General features: G+C 25.3%; 1 protein-coding gene across 1 annotated transcript; it reads right to left on the bottom strand.

The window, feature by feature from the left end:
• Nucleotides 1–24,901, bottom strand: LOC145832347 (uncharacterized). Its single transcript, XM_082939665.1, has 21 exons — nt 24,811–24,901; nt 23,202–23,344; nt 22,109–22,205; nt 21,676–21,799; nt 21,111–21,190; nt 20,040–20,137; nt 19,495–19,561; nt 18,901–19,020; nt 18,153–18,227; nt 17,919–17,992; nt 6,077–6,148; nt 5,763–5,817; nt 5,231–5,343; nt 5,012–5,076; nt 4,658–4,744; nt 4,234–4,312; nt 3,616–3,753; nt 1,678–1,788; nt 1,309–1,406; nt 578–671; nt 1–416 (listed from the first exon to the last, which is right to left on the bottom strand). Exons 1-21 carry the CDS (start codon nt 24,839–24,841, stop codon nt 303–305), a joined length of 1,935 nt encoding a protein of 644 aa, XP_082795791.1. The 5' UTR covers nt 24,842–24,901; the 3' UTR covers nt 1–302.
• Between the last annotated feature and the right edge of the window lie 379 nt (nt 24,902–25,280).

The following is a 25,280-nucleotide window of genomic DNA, read 5'->3' as shown; positions in this document are numbered from 1 at the left end:
CAAAATATTTATTTGTTTATCAACAACTTCTATTAAAATCTAAACTTTTATATCTAGATCAATAATTTGCTAAAAACGGTAAAACAAAAATCTAAAATTATGCAAACATTATAAGCATAAGTCGTTAACAGCTTTTTAATATATCGGAATCAAATAAGTATATAGTAGTTTACACTTGCTTTTGTACTATAACAAATTTCTTAGAGACTAATACTAAAATCGTAATAAAAATATCAGATGGGAGTATGTAACTAAATATAAAGCTAATAACATTTCTAAAACAGTTACTAGTACTGGAAGTATTAATTGCAATTACTGTTTTGATGCAAAATTTTAAATACAGAAACTGTTGATTTTCCACTTGGACACAGTCTATGCCAAATATCTGGCAATTCTTGCTCCATTTGTAAAACTTTCTGTTGATTAATTTATAAAATTTAGTTATAATCATTAACTTAGATAAGTTGAAAAACTTTACATAGATGTAACAGAAAGGTAAGTAATTAAAACTTAAGTCTAAAAATGGTAGCTAATAAACAATTTAGTAACAGTATTTAAAACAGTCCAAAGATGAAACCTGTGTAGGAATGAAAACAAGTTTTGTTGATTCGTCTGTTTCATTTCCACCTTTATTGTATAACTCCAAAACTTCATTCGAACTTAAATTGCATCTAAATAAGTATAAAGTATGTTTCTTATGTTTGAAGTTAAAATTTACTGAAGTAATTTTTAAGATATGCTTCAAAATAATATTTTTTTTTTGTAAACTATATATAGCTTCGACATTTTAAAGATATCTTAGTTTTATAAATAAACTCATTTTATATTAAAGAAAACCTTTAAATACAACTAAGTTTTAAAATACATACTAAAATTCAAAAAAAAAAAACTTAAAATTTATTACATTTAGTATAGTTTTTATATTAAAAAGTTATCCGTTATTATTTATATAATCAGTGTTTATGTTTAACGTTAAAAAAAATATTTGTAATTGTGTAATTTTGACTAAAAGCAAACTAAAAACCATAAATTAAAGATATGGGTACACCTTGTTTTCAACAAAATGAAATTTCAAATGTTCTCATACAAACTACCACATACTTTTGAAAGTTAAAAAAACTTGCAATAAATTTTAAAAACTTAAAGTTTCAAAGTAAGAGAGTTATAGGTTTCTTATAGAAAGTGAAAACTATTAAGGTAGAAAAGACTAATTTAAAAAAACTATACCATTGACCACATATTTTAAGCATCAAATTTATTCCCAACTATTTTCATGTTCGGAAATAAAGTAATAAACAAATGACTAACTTCAGCTTGTACACGCATACAGGCCTCCAACCAGTAGCTTTATTTCTAACAACTGCCATCAATTTTATATCTGATAGTGACGTAATAGGCACATTCACCTATAACCGGATTATTTATTTTTGTTAATTGGTGTAAAAAATAAAATCTGCAGTAAAATCAAATAGTTAATACAAATAGTACATACTTAAACAATAGATAACTGTATTAGTTATCTTAAAAAAGCAATCTTAAAACTAAACTACTAATGAACTGTTTAACAAAATGAAATTACTTACCAGTAAAGATAGTAGTAATTGTTAACTAGAAAGTTTAAATTTGACTTGCAAAAATATCTTATTCATGATAATGGTAGCAGCTGAAATCACATACCTCGTCTCGTACTTCATTATACATTGATTCAAATATTTCTTTCATGCAATCTTCGCCATTTAACTGGCTGAAAGAAACGAATTCTCGTAAATCATCAACTCTAGCTGCTAACTAAAAAATTCTAATTGATAAAAATATGCTCTTTTAAATGATTAAAAAAATATTTACACGAGTTTTTGAAAGCATTTGTTTTACTATTTAAAACAATTTTCAAAATTTATATTTTAGTAATCAAATTATACAGTAATCTTCCTTTATTCTACCAACATATGTTTCTGTGTGTCAACGAATCAACACACTTCAACTGGGTTCTGTAAAAAAATAATTACTGTAATGAGAGAATAGAAGCATAGAATAAAGTAGGTGTATATATGTTTTCATTAAAATAATATTTATATATTTGTATATTCTACAGATAATAGTTATTAATAGGTGAAATACTTAACATTAAATCCGACTGTTATAAAACTATATGATATTTGTAACTATTAAGTCTAAAATAAATAAGTAAGCTAAATTACACAACAAAATATAATATAAACAAACAACTTACGTTAATAGGAAAGATAACTAAATCAAAATTTGCCGTTGTTAACTAACGAAAAAAATACATTTGTTACAACTAATAATTACGTCACAATGTAAATGAGGCCACCTAAACTATTCAATTTGTACTGCAAGAACATTAATTTTGTTTTTATGTAATCTATTTTGAACAAAAATAAAACATTAACCATCAGTTAGTAAATCAATAAAATTTAATAAAACTTAACGACGCTGAAGGCAATAAAAGTCACAGAAACTCGGTGTAACATGTATATTATATATTGAATGTTAGTAATGATTGAATCAAAGTTATATAGAATTAGGAAGCAGATTTAGTTCAAATGTGAAAATCAAAAAGTGAAAAAATGAAAAAATTAAACTTATTTTTTACATTTTTTATTAAATTTATTTTTTTACAGAACCCAGTTGAAGTGTGTTGATTCGTTGACACACAGAAACATATGTTGGTAGAATAAAGGAAGATTACTGTATAATTTGTTTTTATTTATATTCCAGTGAAGATACTTCACTAGGATCTTTTATTACCAAACGATTTAACCAATATTTTTGAACAGTTATTTTAGTAATCAAAATATTAGTTATATAAAGTTATATTTGAATTACAACAATAATACTTCTAGTTTACAAAAAAAAAATATCTACAAACTTCAAATATAAGTCTTTACTTTTAATTAGGTATAAATAGATAACATTCTCTAAGATTTTTGTAAAGGTTTAATTTACTTCACTACTTGTCGTCAGAAAAAACAGAAAAAACTAAAAACAAGGTTTTTAACAGTTTTTCAATAAAAATACAAAACTTAAAAATTATTACGTGATCAATGAGATTAACAAGTACTCAATGTAAATCAACTATTAAATTAAATCAAAACACAATTTAAGGAAACAAAATGATTAATTTAACTAAGTAGAGACTTTTTATAACCAAATTATTTTTGTTTGCACAATTATTTTTAAATATTGTTGTTTTTAGTGAGAAACTATTTATAATTCATGTTTAGTTTCTTCTGTAAGTGTCTGACGAAAAGTAGTGAATTATATTAAACTATCACAAAAAATAGTGAGTGTTATCTATTTGTACCTTATTAAAACTATACCTTAATAAAATTTCTAATAAAAAAGCTATTATGACAGTAGTTAAGCTAAACTTTTTCATAAAAAAATGTTTTTACCTTAAATTCTATAACTAAATAACAATTGATAAAGTTATGAATTACTGAACTTTTTTTAAACAAAGCTTTTTTTTGTATAGTTATAAGTAACTGATGTTATAAAATGATGCAAAGTTTAAAATGTAACTGAAGGTTCAAAATAACACTTTTAAATGTTTCATCATTTATATTATTTTAATTGATATTTTCAAACACTTACAGTAGGTTCAGGATGACCACCAGGCAAATCGAGCAAATTTGCTGATTCAGCAACCCAACTCGCCCGCATCTGAAAGACAACTTGGTCATCGTTTGTGACAACAATTCCGCTTACCGCTAGGGGGTGAGCGATGAATGCCTAAATTGAAAACAATTATAACTATTACAATTACTTTCAATTCAACATTTTAATGTAAAATATGATTATTTCCAAAAGTTATTTGACATATTTTGAACATTCTTTTTAGACCTACGCACTGTCTACACGTATTAAAAAACTAAGATCTCTTTTAAAATAATAAATTTATCATTTTTAATTTTTATTCAATTGAGCTATAGTATAGATTTATACAACTGTTTAGCATCTGTTTTAAAGAAAAAATATTTAAATGAATAAACTTTAAAATAAAAATATTTTAGCAAGTGATCAAATAATAAACAGTTTTTCTCATCTATAGCATTTAAAAATCATGTCAAATAGTGTAAACTAGAAATATTTAATGCTTTAAAGTTTGAAGTAATGATAATACCCCAATACAACTAAATATCGTTTTCAAGTGTAACAACAAATACATGACTCAAAAAAAAAAGTAACAAAACATAAAAACTAGAAACTAACATTTTTGTTTGACATTTTTTCATTTCCTTTAAGTTGCAACTTTTCGAAATTTCCAGACAAGTTTGTTGACATATATTCTCTATAATTTAAAAAAGTAAGTATAAACTATTAAATGCAAACAATAAAAATAAAATACTTTGTGCTTTGAAAAAGCAATTTTTTTTTTGAAAATATAAACTTACAACTAGTAGCATCTAAACTTTTCTTTAATTAGTTGTCATTGAATAAAAAATAGAATTTGATTCGGTTTACATACTCTGATGAACACATTTTGAATTGTAAATTAGAACTTTCAAAATTTATTCTTCATATACTCTATTTTAGATTAAGCAAAAATATACTGTAGAATAAAGTAGTTCTTTAACATTTATTAAATAAAAAAGGCTAATTGTTAATTTTTAATTGTACAAGTATTTGAACTCACTTATAACTTGTTAGTCCAACTTTAAAAACAAGTTTTTTAGAAGCATCTTCAACATGACTATATCTAAACTTTTGTCCGTTGAAAAGTCTGTTTTTTAGGAGTTAAATAAGTAATATTTATAACTTGGTTGTTTAGCATCAATATAATTTTCAATTTATTTATTTTTTTTTGTAAAAAAACCTAACTCAAACCAATTTTTAATTATTTGTCATTTTTAACATTATTATTTTACTACAGATTTACAATTTGAAAATCCGCTCTGCGGTGAAACTTAGTAATTGTTTATTCTCAAAAATAATAAATTATTAAATATTAATAACTATACTGTCAAAATAGACACTAAGCTTTTACTACCTATTGTTTTGCTGGGTAATTTTTTTCCAATTTTCGTTAATTGTTTCTTCATACTCTTCCAGGATCTTTAAATATATTTTAAGATTAGCAAACAAGAAACTATATAAATTGTTTTAAATAATAAATTGAAACATAACGTTTTTTAGCCTAAATCAAAACTTATTATATTATTTTCTTAACTTCGTTAAAATTTTTCATTCCAAGTAAAAATTATCAAACTTTTCTATTGTAAAGACTGCTGATTTCAGCTTCACAATCGTTCACAGTTTTTCCATCACAATCGGAAATAAATTCAACTATAACGTCATTTTTCATGCTCCATGGAATTTTTGCTTAATTAAGGAAAAAAAACTAAATAAGTAAAATGCTATTACTTAGTAAAACTTAAAGGCTACTTATGTATGATGTCTACTAAATAAGTAGACTTGAGCGTCATTAATTTCTTAAAAAGATTATAGTATATAAAGTAACATCTATCTGAATTTTTATTATTTCAGACTATTGGATTTTTATTGAAGAGTTTTAATTTGAAGAAAATTGTTGACAGCTTTTTTTAAAGAATAGAAACCATAAAATATATCAACGCATACATTAATGGAAAAACTTTAAATTTGTTTTAGTTTGAAAAGAAAATTAGTTATGTAAGACTTATATAAAATATGCAGAATAGTTTTTAAGTAATACCTTTCTTTAACTTAAGGATGTAATCTAAAGCCTGTTTGTACTTAACAAAAAGTTGCATAAAACTTACCATGATTCAGTTCATTCATTTTTATCAAGTTTTTCTTCTTTGTATCACTTTTTTTCTGTTAATCATTACTTTTTTACAGAAAAATTTAAATCTTAATTAAACTAAGTAAATTAGATTTACACAAAATAGATCATAAAAAAATCATAATAGCATTAAACAAAATTTAAAAACTATTATTTTCAAAAATAAAAAAGTAAGTTTATAATTTAAGTTTAACTCTTTTATTTGAGTGTAAACTCAACGATTTTAGGACATAATTTAGAAGTTAAAATACTGATTAGTACATATATTTATACAAATATGTCAAATGAAACCTTCACTGAAACAGCTGAAACACAAATTTGACTGTTCGACTGAGAATTTGAATTTAACCTCGTGCACTCGATCTTCAGATTACATAAAGTTAAATTTACAATAAATACTGAAATACATATGGTTTTGTTTGAACAATTTTAGTTGATATTCGTAGATAGAAAAAAAAATTGGTAATAGTAATATATTAACATTTTACTATGTTTAAAAGTATTCAGTTTAGGTGTGTGAGCAACTAGAGACTCTTATTTAGATAATTTATTAAATTTTTAAACTTATTCAATAAGGTACTAAAATAAATTCATCTATCATAAAAAATTTTAATTTGAAATTTTTTTTAGTGAGATCTTTCACCTTAATTAAAGTTTTACAAAACTAATAATAATTTTCCAGTAAAGTGATTTAACTTTTTTGCTTAAATCAAAAACTAAGTTGATTCTGTGTTAGAGCTGTTAAAAAAATTATAAGTGTTTTTTCTTAGACTTTGAAAATTTCTATAAAAGTAAGTTTTTTATTTAAACCATACATTTTATAATCATTGTCTTTAGCTTAAAAAAACACAATTAAACAAGTTTTGTTATGTTTTATCAGATCGTTAAAGCTATTAAACATTTTTAGAATGACTTTAACTCAATATTTTATTTTCTGTGAAAAATTAAAACTGTGTATTTTAATTTACAAAGTAAGCGATAATAGTTAAAGTATTCGTCACATGTAATAACAGAATATTTTTTAATTCAAGGATTCCGAATAAGAAAAAAAGTTAAATACAATAATTCAAGTTTTTGATTGTAAACTTTAATTCTGAGAAAATTGTGGTAAAATTGAATAAAACATATTTCCATTGTTTTAAATGATTTATTTTCACTTGAAAAATTACAGTGATTAGTTATAAAAAAATATGAAAAAACGACTATTATTTATCTTACGGATGTTACGCTAAGTAAAATAAATAAGAAAACATTTCAAGAAATGTTACTGCTTATAAAACTTATCAAATCTTGTTTACATATTTGTTAAATAAAAATATTCTGCACTAAAATTTTGAGATTTTTAAAAGTAAAGATCATAGAGCCAGATATAAAATTTAACTTAACACAACTCATTTTACAGATATAGGTAGTAATGTTTTGTTATAATACTGAATTGAACAAAGACTACAAAAATGTAAACTATGAACTTCAATTTAAATACAGTATATAGCTTTTAAAGTTCAAACACTTTCAAGAATCTCAAAAAAAAAAAACAAAGTACTATCGCTTTTCATATAACTCTTAATTAAAACAAGTACATTAAAAAGCTATTTTTAAGAAGTTATTGGTTATAAATGACAGAGCTTTTATGTAAAAATTAAAAAAAAGTAAACATTTGGTAACCTTTATTATGTATTTGTATAATTTACAGACTGTAGACGTAATTAGTAACATAAAAACTTTTAGTTAAAAAGTTTTTATTTAGTTTTTAGTGAATTTTTTTTCACAGACTAATGAAAATATGTTCTCCAGAAGTTTTTGAGATCGAACTTAATGTCATAAAAGAAATGCTAATAAAGAACGATTACCCTAATCTTTTGGTTAATAGAGTTTTTAAAACTGAAATTAATAGACTAAATTACATACTGTCTTACTGTCCTGAGAAGTGTCCAGTTCTTTTAATTTTGCCTTATGCAGATGAAAAATCGACTTAGATTGAAAGAAACATAAAGAAGTTAACGGAAAAAGAATATCGTGCTGCTAAACCTAGAGTTATTTTTACATTAAGTTCTGTTTTGAGTCCCAAAGGTAAAGACCCCATATCTAACAAACATAAAAGTTGCGTGGTTTACACATTTAAATGCTGTTGTTCAAACATTTATATCGGTCAAACCTTTAGGCACCTTGAAACCAGAATTTAAGAGCACATTCCAAATTGTGTAAGTGATCATATTAGCAATCGGCCAAAGACAATTAATATAGCAACTTCAAATGTAATGAAAATATCTGCAATATCAGAACATTTAACTAAAAATCCTACTTTTGGAAAAAGTTACAATGGAATAAAACTTAAAATATTAAGAAGTTGTAACAATATTTATGACCTGATCAAAATTGAAGCCATATACATTCATTTAAAAAAACCAAAATTATTTGAGCAGAGAGAGTTTGATTATTCGTTATCCTTGTTTAGGTAATTAGTGCTCTTATGTTATGTTTAATTATGTTTATTTAGAATTTTGATTACTTTTTTGTTTTGTGTTTTGCTTGATTAACTAATTTCTGATGCAATTATAAGGCGATATAAGTTTAAAAATTTTCTTTATTTTGTAACAATAATTGTAACACACTGATGAAAATTGATGAAATATATTTGTGTTTAGTAAAAGACCTTGTTTGTTTTTATCAAGTATAATAGCAGACTAATGTTTAATATTATAAAAAGTTTTATTATTTCTTATCAAAACACTTGCGATGAAGATAAAATGTGTAAAACTTTCTTAAACTAACAACTAACTAAAATAATTTAACTATTCAGATAGGCTTGTCTATATTATCTTATTGCCAAAAACTATTAAAATAACTTTTTTAATAACCTAGTAGTTAGTAAAAAATGTTAACGTTTTAAACATTATGTTTATAAACATGAAAAACTTAAAGTAAAATAAAAAGACTTTGTATATTTTTCCAAAATAAAAATCTTAAATTTTTTTTTATTGTCATTCTCATGAAATTTTCAAGAAACACAAAACTCAAGGACTTATTGGCCACTCTACAACATGAATGTTATTTATGTCAGTCCAACAGAATTCAATTTCTGAACTTTAATGTATTAATCGTGCAAAACTAAGTAAAAAATAAAAACTACTAATAAGGATTAGATTTTTATAGGTTTTTTTTTATCGAACTTCTGTTAATATAACTTCAATTTATTTATTTCAAACTATATAAATAAGACTCAATTTTTCAGAACAAAATATATTTCATGCTTCTTTCGTCAGTTGTATACTAAGCAATAAAAATAAAATTTCAAATCTAGCTTATATAAAGAAAATGCAATCAACGTAATTAATAATAAAGCAAAGAGTAATTAACAATACATAAGTACTTTTAATACAATGCAACTAAAAAAATAATAAAACAGAGCAACAACTTATAAAACAATTTAAGAAAACAATAAAACAGTATAATAAAAATCTTTATGTTTACACAACTTAGGTTTTCTTAACAAAATACAAATAGCTTCAAATTTAATTAAACCTGAAATGTGAAAACAATTTTTAACAATTCTAAATCTTTTTAAACTATAATTACTAGCACATTCAAGGTTATTTACTAAGTGTTCAGCAATAGCAGATCTTTTTGAAGCATTTATTATTCTAATAGATTTAGTTTTCTTATTACTTTTACAAAATTCATCGATACTTTTTGGAATATTTTCCTTTATTCTTTTGCCAAATTGTCTTGAGGTCATCCCGACATAACTAGCTTCACAGAAGCAGTTAAACTGGTAAACTACCATACTTTGTTTAAATTCTGCTATCGGACCTTTTCCCCTAAGTCTGAACATTGGTTTAGATACGAAAATAACGATCGGCTTTGCCGAATGATAAGTCCTACTTACTAATTGACAAATATCTCTTTCTAAAACTCCTGAGTTCTTATTGACATAAGGCAGTACTAAAGGAATCAAGCATTTCTCCGGCCCTGCTGGCTTTGTTTTATTCAAACTATTAAGATGTAAATTTATAATTTTATTAACAAGTTCTTGCGGATAGCCATTTTTATTTAGTATCAATTTTATCTGTTTTATTTCGTCATTAAATAGTTCTCTTGAACAGATCTTATGTGCTCGATGGCAGAGCGTTCTTATTAAATTTGTCTTTCTCTTCATGCTACAGAATGAATAAAAGTTTAAATAGTTCCCAGTGAAAGTTTTCTTTCTATAAACGGATGTCAAAAATTGGTTCTTGTGTCGTTTAACTAAAACGTCAAGAAAAGCCAATTCCTAGTCATTTTCCTTTTCTGAAGTAAATTTTATTGAAGAATGAGTTTTGTTTAACACACTAAAGAGTTAATCAATCTCTTCCTCATCTTTTTCTAGCACAAAACAATCGTCGACATATCTATAATAAGTTACCTTGTACTTAGAGATCACCTTTCTTTCTATAAAACCTATAAATACATTTGACAAAGTTGGCCCTAATGGGGAGCCCATGGCTATTCCGTCATGTTGGGAATACATTTGTGAATTAAATGTAAATTGTACACCAGTAGTGGATAACTTTAAAAGTTTACGAAAATTGTTTTTGCTTATACTGGGTGTCTTAAGTCTATACAAAGTGTCAACACAAATATCCAAAGCTTCATCTAGCGGTACATTTGTGAATAAACTCTTGAAATCAAAGGATGCCATAAAAATATTATTTGAATTAATCTTTTTTATTTGATCAGCAAAAGAAAACGAAAACGAGTCTTTTAAATATAAGAAGAGAAATGTTCCAATACCGGATAAAGTTGGTAATTAAGAAATTTTGCCAACTTATGTTGAGCAGAGTTCACCATGGATAGGATTGGTCTTAAAGGACTACTTTCTTATGTATCTTTGGTAAGCCATACATTCTTAGAGTAATGGAACCAACAGGTTTGATCAAATTATAAATGTCTTCATTAACTTCTTTGGTAAAAAGTAGATTTTTAAGAATTTTAACAATTTCATTCTCAACTTTGTTAATATTATCAAGCTTATTTGCTGGACCAAGGAGTATAAATTTGGTTGTGTCCTCAATAATCTCATGCATTTTATTTATATAATCTGTTTTATCCAAAACAACACATCCATTACCTTTGTCAGGTTTAGAAATTATCACAGAATAACCATTTTTAAAGTTTTTAATTACATTTTTTATCTCAAATATATTCAATAACTAACTTTTATCTGGCTTAAGTTTGCAATAATTATGTGCTAAGGCAGTAAGGTCAACCTTCGTTGCTATTTCTTCTGAATTTGATATAGGTTTTAGTTTACTGAGCTGTTTGTAGAACTTTTCAAAACCCAAGAAAACTAATTCTTTGTCAGGTTGTTTTGTCGGTAGGGAAAAATTAAGGCCTAAACTCAAGGCAAAACTTTCTTCTTTAGATAATTCTGTTTTAGACAAATTATTTACGCTACATTTGGCAAGTTTTCCATAAGTTTAGTGTTTTTAGTGGTAACAGAGTTTATATATTCCAAAAAAATTTTTAAGTCCTCAGATTGAATTTAATTTTTCAGATTATTTGTCATATGTTCAGTTTCAGAGTTTAAATACTTCACAATTTTCTCTATTTTAACAATTTCACATTTTAAAAACAAATTTTCAATATTACCAGACATTTTCAATTTCGAACTTCTTATTCTAAATAAGATCCACTTAGGTAATACAAACTTAAGGCGACATTTTTTCAACATTTCTATACATAAACTTATCTTAGTAATTTTGCACTGAGTCATTATAAGCTTATTACAGAGCTTGACAACATGCATGTCATAATTCTTCTTTAAATAATTAAAAAATTTTTGAAACTAAAATAAATTTTTTCAAACAATATAAAAAAGACTCAATTTTTCAGAACAAAATATATTTCATGCTTCTTTCGTCAGTTGTATACTAAGAAATAAAATTAAATTTCAAATCCTGCTTATATAGTGAAAATGCAATCAACGTAATTAATAATAAAGCAAAGAGTAATTAACAATACATAAGTATTTCTAATTACAATGCAACTAAAAAAATAATAAAAAAGCCGATCGTTATTTTTGTATCTAAACCAATGTTCAGACCTAGGGGAAAAAGTCCGATAGCAGAACTTAACCAAAGTATTATAGTTTACCAGTTTAACTGCTTCTGAGAAACTAGTTATGTCGGGATGACCTCAAGACAATTTGGCAAAAGAATAAAGGAACATATTCCAAAAAATATCGATGAATTTTGTAAGAGTAATAAGAAAACTAAATATATTAGAGTAGGGGTGGGCAACGTACAGCCCGCGGTCAAAATTGATCCGACCCGCGAGTAGATGATCCGGCCCGCTAAGCATTTTCAAAATTTATATGAAATCCGGCCAACCAATGCAAATATTACAATATTTGTAAAAAACCTTTTTAGAATTATTTTAATAAAACAAAAATGTAAGACTTTGACCCTGAAAACGTTTGTAAAATAGGCTTTTTATTTTTGTGGTGATAAAAACACTCTTTTGTTAAAGTATCTTTTTCTGTTTCGAGTCAGTTGAAGTAATCCTTTCTCAAATTATCCAAAAACAATTGTTTGCTGAACTAACTTTGATGATCTTACCTACCATAACGACTTTCATAAAAAATGGACGTGTTAAAAATTGCTGTCTTTCCCAGATGTGTAGTTAGTTGTTGTTATAGTTGTTTAGAAAAGTAAAAAAAAATCTTTTTAGGCACTGACAATTATTTTAAGTCAAACTGCTCAACATTAAATTTTAATAAAATATTTCAAGTTGAGACTACAATTTCCACTCTTTTCTGCTATTGATTTTTTTATTTATGACTTTTTGATTAATTATATGATTAAGTTTAGTGATGACCAATTGATGATAATAGTTTCACTTGATAATGAGTTTGGTCGTCGTTTTGCAGACTTTCAACAACTAATAGAAGAATTTTTGTCATCATATTTGACGTTTGACACCGAAAATGAACCTTGTAATATAAAGTTAGAATTGCTAAACTTTAATGCGACAGTATACTAAAAAAAATTCAAACCTTAAAAGTTTGACAGATTTTACTCCCTACTTAACAAGTCAAAGTTTCTTAATTTAAAAAAGATGGCCATGAAGCTACTTGTTCTGTTTGGGTCTACATATATTTGCAAACAAACATTCTCAACCATTTATATAAACAAAAGTTAGCTGCGTGCAAATCTTACTGATACCAATCTGCATTCATTACTGAGAATATCTACTTCGAATATACTTCCAGGTTTTAAACAACTTGTTAAAAACTTTGATGATCCACAAATGTCTCATTGACTTCTTTGTAGAGTAATTATTCTTGCTAAACTCTTTATTCTTACATTTAAAATACAATATGACAGTTTATTGACTTTATATGTTAGTTTTTCGTTTAGTACTATTATTTTCAATAGTGAAACTGATCTTAATCTAAAAGTCTATTAAATTTATATGGTTATCATGTTTAATTATTAATTAATCTCTTTTTTATTTTAGTATTTCGTTATTTTATGTTATACTTTTATAAAAGTATTTTAAATGAATTGTTCGATAATATTATTTTTAGAGTACAGAACTTAGTTAAGTTTCATAAGTTGATTATTACTGTTTGATATTTTGAAAGTAAAAGTACTAGAATTTTAAGGCAAAATAGTTTTTTATCTAGGTTTAACTGTTTTTTAAATATGTTGATATGAAAATTTAAATCAAACATATAATTTTCGTTGCTTTTAGTAGATTTTTAGATAGACTTTTATGTATTATTGAACGAGCCAAAGTTTGTCAAATTCAAAATATGACCATGAAACTAGTTGTTTTGTTCGAGACTTCATACATTTGGAAACAAACATTTCCGACCATAAACATTAACAAGGATAAGCTAATTTCAAACCTAATCGATATTTCAGTGCACTTGCAGATTTTCCCAAACCGTCATGCAACTAGATTTAAACAACTGTAATATATTATTAACCTTAAGTGTTTCATCGAGATCTTTTAATTTTATTTTTTCGCTTTTTATGGTAAAACTGTTTATCATATCACAATTATTTGTTGTTTGGTTTCTTTTATACGTGCAAAAATATGTAATGAATCTTTGTTAGTTTGTTCAAGTTAAAAGTTAGTAGTTTAATTTTGTAACATTAGTTAACTTCTGAATATTATCATTATTGAAAACTCCAGCCAAGGATTGCCAAAACTAGATAATTTCGGATAGTTTACAATTTTTTAATGTTTTAGCTTGAAATATTAGGCTCGAGTATTTTTTAGTAAGTAAGTTATTATTTTTATAAGACTAACTAGTATTAATTCGGTCCAGAGTTATAATAAATATAGAGTTATGAATACTTAATAAAAATTAACACAAAATTTCAAACTTGAGAACCTTGGTAATAAAATATTGATTCAAAATTCTGAAATACCCGATCAATTATCATCCAGCCGGATCGAAATCTTTTTCAAATTAGCTTCCATTCGGATCCGGATCTTTGTTTAAAATTAGTATTTAGCCGGATCAGAATAATATTTTCAAACTAGGATCTGGATCTAAAAAAGGATCCAGCTGAATCCGGTATATCACTAACTCGAAATGCTCCGGCACTCTGAGAACTATTTTTTTTGGATCCGGCCTGTCAACTATTTACGTTGCCCACCCCTATATTAGAGTAATAAATGCTTCAAAAAGATCTGCTATTGCTGAACACTTAGTAAATAACCTTGAATGTGCTAGTAATTACAATTTAAAAAAAATTAAAATTGTTAAAAATTGTTTTCACATTTCGGGTTTAATTAAACTTGAAGCTATTTGTATTTTGTTAAGAAAACCCAAGTTGTTTTAACATAAAGATTTTGATTATACTGTTTTGTTGTTTTCTTAAATTGTTTTATAAGTTGTTGCTCTGTTTTATTATTTTTTTAGTTGCATTGTATTAAAAGTACTTATGTATTGTTAATTACTCTTTGCTTTGTTATTAATTACGTTGATTGCATTTTCACTATATAAGCTACATTTGAAATTTTATTTTTATTGCTTAGTATACAACTGACGAAAGAAGCATGAAATATATTTTGTTCTGAAAAATTGAGTCTTTTTTATATTGTTTGAGTAATTTATTTTAGTGTTCAAATATGTTTAATTATCAGTTTAGTTCCGTGATAATTTTTAATTCTAACTTAACTTTGTGCAAAATATGTAGAGTTATGAACTTCAATATAGTGTTATGTATAGTGCATATACTTGTTAATACATATACTGCTACTTTTTACAGACTGTTCGTTGTTAAAAAAAAAAACTCTACTTAAATAATCAAATAGATATTATGACATAACACTGATTGCAACTTGCATTCAAAAGTCCGATCTTCAGATGCAAGTACAAGACGTCATATCAATCAAGTGATGTGGTTTCAAACCTTCTCGACCGCTCTCTCACAGGAAGATAGTATGAATTGTGATTTCCTAACAAGGAGTAAAGTGCCTGGTCGACAGATACGCTTCAAATTTAGGGTCACAGTTGCAGGTGTGAGTAAGATTCGTAAACGGATTTTACAAAGGTACGCAGCTTCGACGTTTAGTTAATGTAACATAAACCACTCCAGCAAGTAACAGAACGTAATTCAGTAATTAATGATGTTAATGCATGTCCTGGACATGACGTTAAACTATTTTGTAGTATGACTCGATAAACGAAAGGTTTTTTAGACCAAACTTTTTGAGCGTTTTTTGACTTAAAAGGAAGCAGCAAAATAGACACGTAATAACAAAGTGGTATTAAGCGTAGAAAGGAGTATTTAAAGCTCGAAATATTGTCATCATACTTTAAATATGATGGTGTGTTGTATATATGATGAATTTATGACTTAATTAAAGGATAGAACAGTAGTAGTCAATTTTTAGTCTCCTACTCTATATAAAGCTACATTATGCATACTAATTAGTGATGTCAACACAAATTTATGCCGAACAGATTTTATTCCAGCAGAGTATAACATTAGTTACTAGTTATAATTCAAACTAAATGTAAAACTTTCAACTGCAATTCACCTTTTTAAGCGTTAAAGCCAAAAAACTTTTTGAATTTTGTCTGAAATTTGAAAATTTTGAAAAAAATATTTGAAAAGATATTTGATGACAATCATTTTAAAATAAGGAGAAATTTGAGTCATTTTTGTTGAATAAAGCATTTCAAAAAACAAAACTTTTTTTGTTCTTTGGTTTTGAAGTATATTTTTTACATAATTTAATAGCTAAATGATAGAGCTAAAGTAAAGTATTTTTATTAAAAGTTTGAAAATTAAATATAATGCTTATTTTAATCTTGTTACAACAATATGTTGCCTAAACTAAAAAAACATTTATAGACAGACCCTTTTTAGTTCTTCAAACATATCCTTACAATTAGATAAAAATAATCATTTTATTTGTTGAATAAAAATATCTATATTACTCAGTGATTTTAGATTTTATTAAATTTTTTTTTTTTGACTAAGCAGGAAGACCATAACTAAAGACAAAAACAAAAAAAAATGCCTATGTCTCAAAAAATTTTAAGTTTATATTAAAAAAAACTCACTTAGTAATTAAGTTAATTCATATAAGAATATTAAACAAAAAAGTAGTTAAAAAACATATGTACTTTTTGAGATATGTTCTGATGACTAAAAAAGGTTCCACTTTTTTTAGCACCAACCCAATAAACCCAAACTCAAAAAAAAAACAATTTTTATTTTAGCTCTATCATTTAGTTATTAAATTGTGTAAAAATATACTTTAAAACCGAAGAACAAAGAAATTATTTTGTTTTGAAATGTTAAGTCAATAAAAATGACTAAAATATCTCCTAATTTTATAATGATTGTCAGAGGTATTTGCTGAATTTTTCAGATTGCTGGGAACAACTTTTTGACTTCAGATGATACGTTGTTAGGTTTTAAATGTAATTGCAACCTTTCAGGATTGTTCCCGTAGATTGGTAAAAAAAATTTCATAGACTCCTTCTCTAGATATAGGGTACCTAACAAAACATATAGTTATGGCAGACCAAATTTCAGATTTAGTGTGAAACAAAAGTTGATAAAGACTTACAATACCACATATTTATTAGCTTCTGCTTATAAACCAAGGTGGTAGAGAGGAAGTGACTGTCGAACAAGCAAAAAGTTTACTAAGGTCAAACGTTGATGCATTAAAATCTGGACAAAAATAAAACAATAAGTCCAAGGAACTGTGGAAGACAAAGCCCGGACTATATTTGAGAACTTTAATAAGCAAGGGAAGATTTAACTTGAAGGATTTAGACGTTTACACAGTTGATGTGATGAACTAAAGTGGCAAAACTGCTTTTCTAATTTTTACCAGAAATATTTTAAATGCAACTGATGGTGCGGGCAGTCTTGTTACTTGTTGTCACAGTGTAACAGAGTTGTGAATTGTAGGCTTCTTGGCAGTTTAGAATGTTGCTGTTATGATGAATACATCACGTGGTTTCGTTTGTATGCAGCCTGTTGCAACTGAGAACTAGCTTGAGATGGAATCCTGCACATCTCCGTTCTATAGAGAACTTTCGTATAACGAGTAGAATTTTAAAGCTGGGTTTCAAGAGGTATTTAATATCGCCTCTTGGCGAAAAAGTAAATGGACAATTAACTTAAAAAGGGTTGATATGCGAGGGGAGACTGATAAAAAAGACTTGGAAAACTTTGACTTGAAGCCATCTTTGCTGTACAAAACTTTGGTAAATACTACTTTGTATATTCTATAAATATATATATATATATATGTTTTATATGTTATATATATATATATATATATATATCTAAAATGTTATGTAACAATTGATCATAAAACATTTTTACTTTTAAAACTTTTATAAGCTTTAAATTAAAAAACACATTGAAAGCAAGACTAAATATTTTGAAATAATTATACAATATAGTATAAATACATAATGCTACACTATAAGTTCAGATAAAAAAGCTTCTTTTTTTATTTATACAAATAAAAAGTATATTGACTAATATCTAATTCTTATATTTCAACTAATTAATTTAATAAAACCTTTTAAATAAAAAATATAGTAGAATAAATGCATTTCAAAAATATATCAACTAATAAATTAGTTCTTAGTCAAACTTACAAAGGGTCTTTTATGAAAAGTAGCCATATGCCCAACAAACATTGACATTGTAGTGTGACCCCAGACCACCTCAACTAAAACAAAAATACTTATTTAACTTTTTATGTTTTAAACACTCCTTAACTATTTTTACCCTAATACCCTAATATATCGTCTACTGAATAAACAAAAAATATATTAAACGTTAAATATTAAGTACTTGAAAAATAGTTTTATTAGTTAAAAAAGCCTAACCAAATTCATTTTCTACATTTCTCATAGACAGCAATCCAGCGCTTTTATCTTCTATATTTTTTAGCACAGGTGATTCTGATTTTTAGTTGTTAATTTATCCATTAAAAATCCTTGATATCCAACACAAGTAAGTTAAAATAAAAACATTGAAAAATTTAACTATTACATAATCAGGCAGTTTTACTCAGTTTCACTGATCCGTGAAGTCAGGTTGGCCACTGCTTTCTGAAAAAATTCTTCCAGGTTTTCTGAATTTCTTTTGAAAGTACACTTTTTTCGGACAAATTTTAGTTTGAAGTTAAGTTTTAGGTTTAAACCTGCGTTAAGTAGTATAACAACAACAAAAAGATACTGTAAAGCTACTTTAAATGTTTTTTTATAAAAAAAGTTTGATGATGACAATTTTTATTTATTTATATGATAGATTTCATTTCAAATCAAAATTTTAGTACTTAAAATTAAAAAATTTAATTAAAATTTTATGTTTTTTAGTTATTTTTGTAAAAATTCCAGGTTTTTTCAGGTCTTTTTAGCCTAAAATGTAAAATTCCAAGATTTTCCAGGGTTCCAGATTTAGTGGCCTGGTCATCCTGCTTCAGTGGTGAAAATGAGAAAAACTGCCTGATCAAGTAATAAACATAATTTTCAATGTACTAATCTTTTGAATTGATGGCTGTCTTAAATCAGTTTCAATCATATATTTAATAATAAATTTACTTTTTAGGTATTGCAACAACTATAAAATAACCAATAAAGTCTGTTTTCAGCACACTTTTCATGATATCTGAAGCAAACGAGTCGTTTTCGCATTCACTTTTGTCAGCAAACTTTCTAACTACGTCAGTCAGCACCAGGTGCTCTCCGCAGCCTTTGTTAAAATATTAATTAGTTTTATCCGACAAAAGTTTAAAAAAAAGTAAATAACACAAAATATAGATGCTTAACTTCAGTTTTATTTTCAAATTATGCTGAATGAAATGCTTTCTTACGCCCTCAAGCTTTTAATCTAGGGTAATAAAGAGCAAAAAAAACCAAGAAACCACAAGATATAAGAAAGCTTTGTTTACAGCGGAATCACTTAAAACAAAAGAATTCAATTGGATTCATAAATAGAAAATTTTAATATACAGCATTTTTTCAATAGCTATAGGAGAAACAATTTTTTTTTACAAAAAACTTAATCAGTTGTATGTACTTAAGAGCAAACAAACCAGTATAAAACATTCGTAAGACAAAAATTTTTAAATTTCCTAAATGCTTTATATAATCTTATTTATTAGTAAATAAAACAATCTAGAGTATTATAAAGAATGATATCAAGTTCAAAAAATACATAACTAACCAGAACTTACAACAGCTAAATTTGTTTTTCCATTTTTTGCATAACATCCTGATCCAAAATTTGCAACCTTTTTACAATATAAATTAGTCTACCACAATACAATGATACAACAAACGTTTAAAGCTCACACAAAAACTATATACTAGTTATAAGTTCTAGTTAAGTAGAAACAGTTTATTTTAGTAATAAATCAAAGAACTAAGTGGGTGTCAACCTGCACAAAAAACTTAAACTATGTAGTAAAATACATCTTTTTTAAACGTAAGATGTATATAAGTTTATTTTCAGCTATATTTTGTCGAGATACTTTTAAACAAATTAATTAATCTAGCAATTCTCGTATGTTTGTTACTAGAATTTGAAAATTTGAAATTAAGATTTAAACCAAAAAAAATTAATTTGAAATAGCTAAACAACTCAAAATATTTTTTATAAAGATATTTGCATCGAAAGTATTCTAACTAACTATAAGTTTTCTTAGGTATTTATTTTTCATTGACGTATAAAAAAAACTGTATGATTGAAAACTTAACATAAATAATTACCTGGCTAATTCTGCCTTCATACTTCAAAAGAATTCCTCCGCTTGATGAGGCTGCAGCACAAAGCCCATTGCTGTCGGTGACAACGACACCAACCGTGTCTAACCTTAAAGTTCTTTTGTTTTAACTGATATTATAATTAGACATATGATAGCAAAATAATGTTAAATTCTTGTAGAAAAAAACTTCAAATTATAATCTAGTAGCAAGTAAAGTCTACTATTGAATCTACTATGAACCGTTAGGATTTAAGTTAAAAAACCAAGTTGGACTTTTGTATTTAGACTTAAGTCTAGATATAACATTTTGCAAAAAAACTATAAACATTTTTGGAAAAAAATCATGTGTAACTTTTAATACTTTGTAAACAAAAGACTCATAGCTATATTTTATGATTCTTATGCTTAAATTTAATAAATTAAAGAGTGAAAGTTATTAAATAAAAATAACTACCTTATTTCATTATGCTTTTCGGAAGTTTCTTCTAACTGAATAAATTTAAATTAAAGTAAATGTATTTTAATAAAGTTTGGTAGTCATATTTTATTTACTTATTATTGCTTTTTTCATATTAAATATTTTAAATAAACGATTGCAATATTTAATGTTTTTATAATGGTCAAAAACCTACAACAATAAAAGTTAACTAATAATAAAATTTTAACATGCCTTGGGTATTTTTTCTTTTAACTGATGGTTGTTTTTTTCTGTTGAATATCTTTTAACACTGCTACTGGAGGTTTCTACTAACAAACTTTTGTATTTGCTGAGTGTTTTCTTGGCTTTTTCTACAACAAACAGTACTACTTAATAAAATAAATTTCGTTTTATAATATCAAAGTTCTAATAATGTATATATACTTTTTATTGTAAAACTTCTATTTATCATTAAAACGAACAAACCAAATTTGTAAAACATACTTACGTTTTAAATGTAACTTTAAGTATGTAATAAATAAATGCAATAAATATTTTGGACTAAAAGACTACAGATTAAAATAAAAACACAGCTCAAAATACGAAGTTCTATCTATACAAGTTCGTTTTTTAAACCTCAATGCTTTCAAAACCAACCAGTAATATGGTCATTTCTATCACACATTTCTATATTGTTGTTTTCAGCCCACTTTTCAGCTCCATTAGAAGATAAGTGTCTGTTTTTTTACGATTAAAACAGTAATTGAATGAATAAAAACAAATTTTGTGTACTGTTGAGAAAAAATACTAAAGTTTAAACGTAAATTGAATATGTTTGATTTTTTTTACCTATATAAAATAACAATCAATGTTATACCATAAAAGTTTTAATATACTTTCACTGCAACAATTTTTGTTTCAATTAATTTCAATAAACTTTATAAAAATAAAAATTATTAGATTAAATAAAACTTTAAAAATTTATCAATAAAACTATCATATATTATTAGACCTTTAGATATTGAGAACACATATAAAGTTTTCAAAGCTAAAAGTATTTGTACAATTTTTCTAACTTTTGACTCAGCTTATAAATAGGTTGCTTTTAATTTGTAACAAACTATTTAATCAGACCAAAAATATTGAGTTAGCCAACAAACTCATTATTTGAATTTGGATCAAAAGCAATTATTAGTTGTAGCTTAGTTTTAGCTTAACTTACATAGGATTTACTCTTCCAAGATCAAGCAATGTTCTTTTATGCTGATTCTTAGCTAGCTTGTAAGCTGCTTCAATGGGATTTCTAATTCTTGAAACACAAGACACTGCTCCATAGTAGGTTGAATCTATACATTTTCATAATTTAACTAAAATTTAAAATGCATAAATTTTCAAATTTAATCAGTACATTGTAAATGCCACAAATACTTTAACTTTAATTTAAAAGTAACTTGTTTTTTATTTTTTTAGTTTAAAGAAGAATAAAACTCAATATAAGATTAAAAATGACAAATAATTTAACACACTACACAGTATTTATTTAAGTAGAAAATTTCATTAAATCAACTACAAACGGTTTTAGGTAAAAATAAACTACTTTTTAAGCAATTTATTACCATAAAACTTTCAAACAAAAATGTGTAAGAAAAACTAACTTTTACATAAGGAAGCATCCATTATACTTGCTTCACATTCTATTGTACCTGCTATTGTCAAATTGCTGCCATAACCAGCGTTTAGAATGTCAGAATTCTGCAATCAGGAGAATAAATGAAAAAATCAACTATTTTACTTTTAATTGAAATTACCGTTCAAAAAATAAAAAAGTTAAGTAACAACTAAGTTACTAATAATTATACTGTCTGTAAAACAGTTAGAAACAGCTTTATATTCATTATAACTATCAAAAACTATGCTATTAAAGTTTATTAAAACATGTATAAATGACATTACGAGTTAATAAACTATTTAAATATTGCAAAAAACTAAGTTACTAAGTCCATAAGTAAGAAGAATAGCTTGATCTAAATTTTACAATTAAATATCATTGATTACTAACAACTTATAACACAAAGTTGCCAGTCCTTGAAGTAAAAATAATTCTACTCTGAATGTCTGTAATCTAGCCTGAGTCACACCAAAATATCCTGAGTCAGCCTAAGTTTATTATTAATTTTAAAATACGGTAGTAAGAGTCATTAATTTGAAAACTTTAATATTAGCAAAGTATGAATACTTTTTAAAGTTATAATAATGAAAACAAAATGACTTGTAATAAATCATAAAAAGATACAAGTTGATTCTGAAGTCATAAAAATAGCCCTTAGATTTAGGTTAAAACCCTGAACTAGCCTGAGTTTTGCAAACATATTCAAATAAACCTGAAGCAGCCTGATCTTTATAAATACTTTTAAAAAATTTAAATTTAAGTAGTTTTTAAATCATTTTAAATTAATTTCAGTAGCAACCCTAACATAAGCTTTTGGAATTTTTATTTATTTATTTCAAAATGTAATCAAAACTAATAAAAGTATATTCAATGTCTTTTTGGTGAAGAATTATAATTATTACATATAATTCAACTATCAAAACAATTGCTTAATTAAAATAATTAAAAATGTTCTCTGACTTTACTCTTTTATTTTTAAAATTAAGTTTAAGAAAAAAAAATTATGCTGTTTAACATTTTGTATATTATGTTTTAGTTTTAAAAAAAACTTCTAATTCTAAATTTAAAAAAAAATTAACCTCAAGAACACTGCAAACTCGCATGGCCACTTCTCCAGCTGTGATGTTTATATTTTCTCTCATCATTTTGATGCCAGTTCTGAGTGCAAGTGAACAGACTTTTTTGTAATCACTTTCTTTACATTTTTTATGATAACCTGCACCTAAAGTAAATGCTCTAACATTTAATCTAAATTGAAAATAATTATCTTTCTTTTATTAAATTAAAAAACTAGTTATAACTTTAAAATACCACTGCAACTTTACAGAAATATATTTTTTATTTCTAAAAATTGTAAAACTTAAAGCCTTTTGAATCAACTTGATTCTTTATCAAAAGTTAAATGAATTGTAAAACAGTTTTAAACATTGATATAAAAGTTTAAACTAATTATGACATAGTTGTACTTAGTTATAAAAATGCAAGTCAAACAAAAATCAACAACAAAAATTTAGTTTATATATTGTTTAAAGGGCTATCTATCTTTCTATTTTTAGAAACTTGCATACTTAGTTTTTGTTTTTCAATGAGCATAAATTCAAAACTATAAAGCTCACCTCGGGCTCACCTATTAAGAACTTTGAAATTATTATCAATATTGGAGTTTTGAAATTGTATACAACGGTGCAAATGCTTAAAAATAGCACTGCGTTTATCCTTTCCTTTGTGGTCAGCAATACTTCTAAACATTTGATGCGAGGTCTCCCTAATGTAGGAGATGCTCTGGTTTACAGAGCAGGTATACTTGTATACGAAATTTGAGTCTAATATAAATCTTTGATAAAGAATCAAGTAGATTCAAGAGGCTCGAAGTTTTAAATATTCAAAAAAATGAAAAAAATATTTTTGTTAAGTTGCAAGTGGTATTTAAATACAACAAAATTCTTTCCGTCAATAGAACTAGTTATAACATTTTATCAATCTTTGCCATAACTGATAATTGATTTCACAACTATAAAATTAATTTAATTATAAAAGTTTAGCTACTCTTTGAATCAAAAATAGCCAGCCTGAGTTACATCAAACTAGCCTGATTCAGCTTGAGTTTGTATGGTAGTTTTAAAATATATACATTAAGCAAAAAATTAACAAATATATTGTAAATCAAGGTTGGAAATTTAAAATCTTAACAATAACAAATCAACTCAACATTTTTAGTAAAAAAGTATCATTCTCAGTGAAAATTTCTAATATATCTTAAAATCTAGATTGAGTCTTCTGAAAAAAATCTAAACTAGCTTGTGTTTTCAAAAAAACTGCCAGAGTTTTTCTGAGTTTTTCTAAAAAACATAAACTAGCTTAAATGGTCTGAGTGTGTAGCAACCCTGTTATAGTTAATAAAAGTAAACTAAACTTCTCCAAACTACGTATGTAAATTTACAAATAAAGAAAGTTAATTTTTAAAGTATATGTCAGCAAAAATAATAATTTTAACAGGGTTTCCATTCTTTGAAAAAATAAAATGGTTTTTCAAATACTTAACTTTATGAAGAAAAAAAATTACCTAAAAATTTTTTTTTTAACTTCAAAAAGCAAAGTGTTGACATAAAGTATCCATTTTTAATTACTTTTTAATTTAAATAACTATGGTTATCAATATCTAATAGAAAATTAATTTGTATTTCTTACCTAAATGAACTGCAATTACTCCAAAGTCCATTGATCTGAAATACAACAATTATTTTGTTAATTAAAATTAATAAATAGAGTAAAAAAGCATATATGTTTAGCTCAAATAATATTTAAATGAAGTTTCTTCATGTATTTAAAATAGGAAGTAAATATTTTTCACATAATAAAAATTATGAGATATGTCTAAAGCTTGAAAATTTGAATATAAAAACTTGGGTTTAAACTTTTTTCATATTTCCAGCACAAAAATAGTAATAACATCTAACAGTTAAGACAAACAAACATGTATACATGTATTTATGATATAAACAGAAAACAACAGACTACTGTTCTGGAAATATGTTTATAAGTAAACTACAATCGCAAATAAGTATTTATACAAAAAACAATTGATGATATTTTTTTTGTTTAATTCTAGTTTATAAAACAAATCCTTAAAAAAAAACATTTAGGCTTTTTTTTTTTAC

Source organism: Thalia democratica, chromosome 3, assembly GCF_965202585.1.
Source record: "Thalia democratica chromosome 3, ktThaDemo2.hap1.1, whole genome shotgun sequence".
NCBI classification, from domain to species: Eukaryota; Metazoa; Chordata; class Thaliacea; order Salpida; family Salpidae; genus Thalia; species Thalia democratica.
The sequence above is the reverse complement of the archived record's forward strand: the minus strand, read 5'-3'. Positions and strand labels throughout refer to the sequence as shown.